General features: G+C 51.5%; 1 protein-coding gene across 1 annotated transcript; it reads left to right on the top strand.

Annotated features, from left to right (window-relative positions):
• The first annotated feature begins 379 nt into the window (after window positions 1–379).
• Window positions 380–6,596, top strand: LOC120954953 (protein yellow). The gene is made up of 2 exons (XM_040375330.2): window positions 380–807; window positions 4,682–6,596. Exons 1-2 carry the CDS (start codon window positions 573–575, stop codon window positions 6,094–6,096), a joined length of 1,650 nt encoding a protein of 549 aa, XP_040231264.1. The 5' UTR covers window positions 380–572; the 3' UTR covers window positions 6,097–6,596.
• The last annotated feature ends 1,174 nt before the right edge of the window (window positions 6,597–7,770 follow it).

Below are 7,770 nucleotides of genomic sequence, written 5' to 3'. Positions count from 1 at the left end.
TACCGCGTCTCACCCACATACACTGCCCTTTGCAGCTGAACGGAGGGCCATTACCTGGATACGGATCATAAGGCGCACCTTGCGTTTAGTAGCATCCAGGACCCAAAAAGCAATGATTTCTCTCTTTTTGTTCTCTTTCTCTCTCTCTATCTATTTTTGTTCTCTCTCTCTCTCTCTCCCTTTCTCTGACTGATGCTCTTGTTCTCTTAGGTACGTTCTCGTGCTCGTCCGTCTCGCTCGCGGCTCGATCGATGCACACGCACGTTTTACGCTCTCGCTCGTTTGTTCGTGCTCGGTTGGATGACCGGAGGCCTGCGAGACCTCACGGGGCGTTTGGTGGGAGGTTCGTCACTGGCGCAGCGTTTCGCGCCGGACGTTGTTGATATAACCCCAGTGCCGGAGCTCGACCAACCATCAGTTGTTGTGAAGTGGCGCGCCGAGCAGTGTGTGAGATCCGGAGAAGCTACCCCGAAGCCAAGTTTTTGGGATCAAGTTGTGCACAGAAGTTCCTTAGTGGCAGAAGCGAACAAACACACAATCAGAAACAGAAACGTTTAAACAAAAAGGACACGATGTACGGTGGAATGTTGCTGATGGTAGCGTGCCTAGTGGCCGCCGGCAGTGTCAGTGGAACGCAGAAGCTCCAGGAGCGCTATAGCTGGCAGCAGCTGGACTTTGTCTTCCCCAATCAACGCCTCAAGCAACAGGCACTGGCGCGGGGCGACTACGTGCCCACGAACGGTCTGCCGGTCGGTATCGAGCGCTGGGAGAACAAGCTGTTCGTCTCGGTACCAAGATGGAAGGATGGTAAGTAACGTGTGTCCTGGAAGTGTGATTTATCGTTGTTGATTATGTGTAACGTTTCGGTTCGTACAAAAGCCGCCAAGCAAAAGAGAATAGAGCGCTATTCCGTCCTAGTTGCCCAGAATTCACTCTTCCGGTTCGGTGTCCCCAAACGGATATATTGGGCGTCAACATTCTACCATCAAAAAATGCTTGTTCTTAAAAATGCTTGAACAGTTTGCCCTGTCTCAAAAAAAAAAAAAACAACAAAAACCTGTTGACGTATAGTGCAACAAACAATTTGGAGCTGTGAAGACATGCCGATGGCACGGTTTATTTTTTGTTTGACTTGGTTAAATATGGCAACAAACTGATATATTGTTTTTACTGAAAGCCTTAATTAGCTTTTAGGCCATTCTGCAGATCCTACAGAATTCAGTTTCTGTTAATGTTTCTTAATGGGCTGCGATTTGTCATTTGAGCGCTTACCATTTCGTCACTGAAGTTAAAATGTACACGCTGAAACTCAAATCGACACTCATCTTCAACCATGTTTCTAATATCAGCTCCGGCTTGAGTCGATTACGGCGGTGCCTTGCGTCTGTTACGATTGGATTCGCTTGATGCGTTTTCGAGCACGCTTTTTTGTTTTTGTTGTTTTATTGGAGCCCGTAGTTTGTTTGTCTGTTTTTGTTGATGGGTGAAATTCACTTGATTGCTCTGGGTGAGGAATAAAGCAAAAAAAAAGCAGCAACAACCGGCAGATGAATTAATGGAAGAAGCTAATAGGGGCGTGTGCTTTTGATTTATTGGTGATGACGATGCCACCGACACGCAGTTACCGCATCTCGGTGTAATCAATCCTGGGGAAAGGTTTTTTCTGCTCTCTTATTTCCACTCTCCGAAACGGATCAGTGTAAATAATCAATTTAGACTAATTTCCTACACCCGAATCGGTCGACGTCACTGCGGTCGCTGAAAACTGCTTTCCGACAGGTCGATTGGAGCATCGTTTGGGGTTGTTGTTTTTTTTTTAAATTGATTTCGGAGCTCACACCCATCGCTTGCCTCACACATGCCCACGCTCGTGCATTAACCGAAAACGACAGAAAAAAGTTTGTTTCCGCCGTACTGCCGTCCGTATGTAGAGCAGTTTTGGAGCAGTTTGAAGCGTCAGCGAAATCGGAAGACGCATCGGCCAACGTCAACGGGAAGGCCCAAAACTAGCGTTTGAGCGGAAGAGGAAGAGAGAAAGAGAGAGGAGAAGAGAGAGAGAGAGATAGAGGGAGCGAAAGCGTGAAGAGGAAACGAAACAGGTTCCAGTGGGTCGATCTTTTTCGGCCGATGGCGTTGCAACCTGCTGACGCATTTGTTTTCGGGTTCGGTAGGTTACCCTATTCAGGCTCCATAATTCCAGTTTTTGGCATTCTGAGAACGCACGAGGTAGAAAAGATATTTAAATTGCGGACATGGTATAAAGGCATTTTTTTGCTTTTCGCATTGGTAGCATGTCTTCCCGGACACCATAAACAACCGTTTAAGAATACTCTTTCCACATATTTTCGGGTACGCTGCAGGGAAAGCGTTCCTTGGGTTGGTTGTGATTGGTTCAGCAATGATATTAATAGTTCCCCGGCACAATTAATCGCAACCTTGGGTCGCACAAACCATCTCGCCAAATCCAAACATAAAAGGAATAAACAAAACGTCAGAAATGCCGCTATGTCCATGTAACAGCTTTTGGAATAAATTTTCCACTTAATTGGAGAGTGTATTGATTTTGTTTTCTGGCGACTAAATTGGTCTGTCGCGGAACTCAAGGACACTGTGGTAGCAATTTACATAACATAGCCTTTTTAGTTTTGTTGTGGCAACAAAGGACTCACGACGGGGAAGATTGTGAGTTACGCTCACTCACTGTTCCAGAATTCCTATCTCACGACTATGAGACACGTGAGATGGTCGATTCACTTGCTCTTTTGCAAAGAAGCTTATCCCACAGGTGCTTGTTTGCAGCTTATTAACCGCTTTCGAATAGGTCCGTGAGTCGTGCGATAATGCCACTGGGCTGCTTCAGTCATTCCAACAAAACATGTGTTAGAATTAGATCGCATGCAGATCGACAGCAAAAACAACAGCATATTATCATGTTAAGCCCTTTTTTGTGGATTACCCATTCACTTGAGCAGCGCACCTTAATGATTCGTCGCAACACGGCGCTACGTGCTGCACGGACGAACCTCCTCACAACGCAACACACAGGGGAGGCGCCAACCGTTTACAACACCGAGCGAGCAAAACCATCCTTACGCAAAACCGTGTAACCGTGTAAACAACCGCACCGCTGCCTAACTAGGACATCTGCGGTTGGACATCGTTGGGGCCCGCAACGCCACGTTCTAGACGTTACCGGGTAAAGCGTTCCGAAGAACGCACCACGATGTTTGCAACTCCTCGGGCTTTCGGATTTTTGGAGATGAACGTTAGCGCGTGAAGACCTCGCGTAGTCCCCGGTCCAGTGGACATTTGGGGTGTCACAGCGCGTGCGCCATGAAATGTGACCGAATTTTTCTGCGCCGTGGTTGCAACAGTGTATAATGGGGGGGACTGCCAATCTGTCAAACCTCTGAGCCGAGCCACACACGTCTTTCTCGCGGGCGCGCACTGTTTGCTAACAAGCCACCAGATTGGCAGTGCGCTGAAAGCAGGTGCCAATATTAGGACATTCGGTCCAGCTCTGTCGCAAGCAGTTTGGTGACGCTGGGTACATTAGTTTTGTCTGACCGTCTAACAGGCCCTTCTTAATATGATTAGTGCCGTGAAACGTCGTGGCGTCATAAATAGCGTCCAATGCAGAAAAAAGAAAACGGTTTGCGTTATTAGGGCCACCCGAACGAGCAGCTAAGCGGAAGCAAACATACAGTCGAAATGTCGAAATGAGGCACGCCGCGTACTTCACAACTCAGAAACCGCATGCCACATAGACACTACTTGTACACACACACACGGTACAGTGCCCGGTGCAAACAAGCTGTCAAAATGAAAAACGAAACGGTGGAGTATGAAAAATTGCTTCGAATGCGCTTTCTGCGAGCGTGCGGAGGCCTGCGATGGCTTAGGCAGGTTGGGGCCGGAGGGCCGCGCCGGGCAAACGATTTGCATAGGTTTCGCCTCCCGCAATCGCTTGAAACCCACGGCACGAAACGCCATGGTACATGGTGGGCCGGACCGGAATTGTGGTATCTACTGCTGCCTAAAATCTCCTAATACGCTGCTTTACTCTTCGGTCACCGCAAGGTTGACACATCCGAAGCAAGTGCTTTTTGAACGTTCCCTTTCTGGGACGGGTTGAGCAGCTCAAGATTGCATCACATATGGTTGTTTTTTTGGAGCGTGTACGCATGTTAAGCAGCCAGCAACAGCAATCGAAATCCAAGAGCCTCACGGTAGGATTTATTTAATAATGTGCTCCGTTTTCGGCAAGCTACGACGTCTAAAACGCACGCTGAAATCATTCAGGCGAGCGTGTCCAAGTTCAAGGACGCGCACGGGTTGCCGCGAGTCAGGGTTCGAAAGTGAGTAGTGGATTAGCTAGTTAGCGACGATGACGGTGGCTAAAAGAGGAAAGGGAAACCTTGCGCACCAGACCTACCCGAATAAACCATTAGTTGATGGTTGGTTGAGTTTCTGATGTGAAACTGGATGAGCTGAAGGTGCTTTGGGGCGAATGCCTGAGCAGCGCTTGGAGAGATAGTTTGGAGATACAGGTTCCTGGAGCTATGTGGCCTTGCAAGAAACGCGCGCTTCAGGATGCTTTCAGCGATCAATGTCAGCAGTGACGCACGCACCTAAATCATTGATCTTTTACAACTTATCTATTTTTCCCTCCCCCCTTCAGGTATCCCCTCGACGCTTAACTACATTGACATGAACCAGACACCGTCCGGTTCGCCGGCCCTCATCCCCTACCCGGACTGGTCCTCGAACGTGGCGGGCGACTGTGCCAACGGTCTGTCCACCGTGTACCGCATCAAGGCGGACAAGTGCGGTCGACTGTGGGCCCTCGACACCGGTACCGTCGGCATCGGCAACACTACGCAGCAACTCTGCCCGTACGCGCTGAACGTTTGGGATCTGAAGACGAACCGTCGGCTGCGCCGGTACGAGCTCCGCCCGGAGGACACCAACGCCAACACGTTCATCGCCAACATTGCCATCGATATGGGACGCAGCTGCGACGACACGTTCGCGTACATGTCGGACGAGCTCGGGTACGGGCTGATCGTGTACTCGTTCGAGCAGAACAAATCGTGGCGCTTCGCCCACAGCTTCTTCTTCCCGGATCCGCTCCGCGGGGACTTTAACGTCGCCGGGCTCAACTTCCAGTGGGGCGAGGAGGGCATCTTCGGCATGTCGCTGACGCCGCCGCAGGCTGACGGCTTCCGCACGTTGTACTTCTCGCCGCTGGCCAGCCACCGCGAGTTCACCGTGTCGACGCGCATCCTGCGCGACGAGACGAAGGTGGAGGAAAGCTTCCACGACTTCCAGTACCTGAAGGAGCGCGGACCGAACAGCCACACGACGTCGCGCGTGATGAGCGAAACTGGGCTGCAGCTGTTCAACCTGATCGACCAGAACGCGGTCGGCTGCTGGCATTCGTCGCTGCCGTACAGCCCGGAGTACCACGGCGTGGTCGACCGGGACGACGTGGAGCTGGTCTTCCCGGCGGACGTGAAGATTGACGACGAGGAGACGGTGTGGGTCATCTCCGACCGGATGCCGGTGTTCCTGATTGCCGACCTGGACTACAGCGATGTGAACTTCCGCATCTTCTCCGCCCCGCTGTCGACGCTCGTCGCCGGCACGGTGTGTGACGTGCAGGCGGGCCAGTTCGGCGCAATCCAGCCCAAGTTTGGCGGCGATGCGGCCGACCTGTCGACCACCTACAACACCGACACGACGCTGCTGCCGACGACCTACTCGCAGCCGCTGTCCGGCGGGTACACGCCGTCGCTGAGCTTCGCGCCGACCGTGGCGCCCCAGGTGCACAAGTTTACGCAGGGCTACGATACGCCGACCTCGCACATGTACTCCACCCAGTCCTACCCGACGACGGCCAAGGCGTACGCATACAACAAGTACCACGGCGTAGAGTTCCATGCGCACGGTGCGCCGCACCACGGTCACGGCTACCACCACGGGCCGCAGCACGGGCACGACGAGCAGGAGCAGCAGGGCGGATACAGCGGCCATCGCGGCTACTGGAACGGTGGCCACAAGAAGCAGGACTCGTGGAAGCAGTTCTTCTACTAAAAGAGAGGCACACACTAAGCCACACCGACGCGCACCCACAGACCTCTGTTAAATCTGTTTTATTGGTCGTTCAATAATACATACACATACACAAACACCGTGCACCGTGTGCCCAAAAACACGCCCAAATCGGAGCCACCAGCACCAGCAGATCGACACGGCACAGTACACACAACCTCTTGTCGCTTTTGTTTTGTATCGTGAGCGATAACACATACACAGCAAATGCGTATTAGCTTAAGGAAATGGCGCAACACGAGTGTGAGTTGCGCTTCGGGTTGGAGGGAGTAGAAAACTAAAAAAAAAAAACAAACGACACCCGTCAAAACGATTACACTAAGGTACCGATGCCTTTTGTCGAGATGAGACACAGCTGCAGAAGGTGACAGGAAATAAATTATCAAGAGTGACACACGATTGAGAGGAAGCGAGCGAAAGAGTGAATGTAAGTTTTGTTACGTACTTCGGAAGAGCTGTAATAAAATGGTAACAAAATTAAATGCGATCGTTTAGACTGTTTCCGCTTCCCTTGCAAACAGCAACACACAGGAAGAACTCACCAAAGCGATGCATCCACCATCATTAATCCCCCTCCCTGCGCTGACACTGGTGCGTCATTAAGTGCAGGAAAATCCCTTGTAAGGTAGTGCCCGGGCGCACAACTGTCTGGCCAATCGGTCTGGTAGATTAGGTGCAACAGTCTGCTTTCTCTCGCACTGCCGTTTTGGATACGGCGCGTGGTATGGTGTAATGATGGGTAAAGTTGGCAAAAATCTGGAGTCGACTCCGATTCGACTCCGATAACTTTGGAACTGACTCTGGTAGGTAGGTCCGCAAACGCATTTTCTGCAGTCGTTCGGAACCGTCCGGAATTTCCCAAAGTCACAAAGAGTCGTCCAAAGTCATCCGAAGTCATCCGGAATCATCCGAAATCGCCCGGAGTCACCCGGAGTCTTCCAGAGTCGTCCAGAGTCACCCGGAATCACCCGGATTCGCCCGGATGCGTCCGGAGTCGGAGTCATCTGGAGTCATTCGGAGTCGTCGTAGTCGTCCGAAGTCGGCCAGAGTCGGCCAAAGGCCTGTGTATGAAGTGTACTCGCAAACAGAAAGAAATAAAAACACTGCGAAATTTAATGCCTGATCACAAGCACATTGCATCGGATGGCTCCTGTTGATTTCGATCCTCTCCTTTTCCAGTTGACTCCGATCGACTGTAGACGACTCCGAATGTCTTCGACTCCGGTCGACAACGGCCGACTCCGGACGACTCGGACTCCAAACAACTCCGGGCGACCCCGGATAATAGCCGGAGTCGGATCGGAGTCGTGGGTGCGCTCCAAAGAGCACATCATTAGTATGGTGCGCTTAGTGAAAGAGCCTGACAGGGCACCTGCAAGCTGCCAGCGCTTTCGGGTTGTTGTTGCGGTTACGAGAATCTTTCGAGCCTCGTCAACTGTACAGGTCGCCAAGGTCTTGCGTCGTTGCGAGTTTTGGCTGCTGCTATGGCATGATTGTCACGCTACGTTCTGTAGGTCTTTCCAAATCCTAACGACTTTCAGCCCGTTCAGGGCGTTCAGGGGGAGGTTGATTAAAAGGTTTCGACAAATCGAGGCTGATTGTCAGAGTCCTCCTTTCCAAAACCGACATCAAAACACCAGCAGAGCCCCACGCTTC

This window comes from Anopheles coluzzii, chromosome X, assembly GCF_943734685.1.
Source record: "Anopheles coluzzii chromosome X, AcolN3, whole genome shotgun sequence".
Lineage (NCBI taxonomy): Eukaryota > Metazoa > Arthropoda > Insecta > Diptera > Culicidae > Anopheles > Anopheles coluzzii.
This window is presented reverse-complemented; position numbering and strand designations above follow the sequence as displayed.

Bases quoted from the DNA above. Each gene is read 5' to 3' on its own strand.
- LOC120954953 (XM_040375330.2), top strand. From the start codon at position 573: ATGTACGGTGGAATGTTGCTGATGGTAGCGTGCCTAGTGGCCGCCGGC. The intron at 808-4,681 runs GTAAGTAACGTG...TCCCCCCTTCAG, and splicing joins GGTACCAAGATGGAAGGATG to GTATCCCCTCGACGCTTAAC.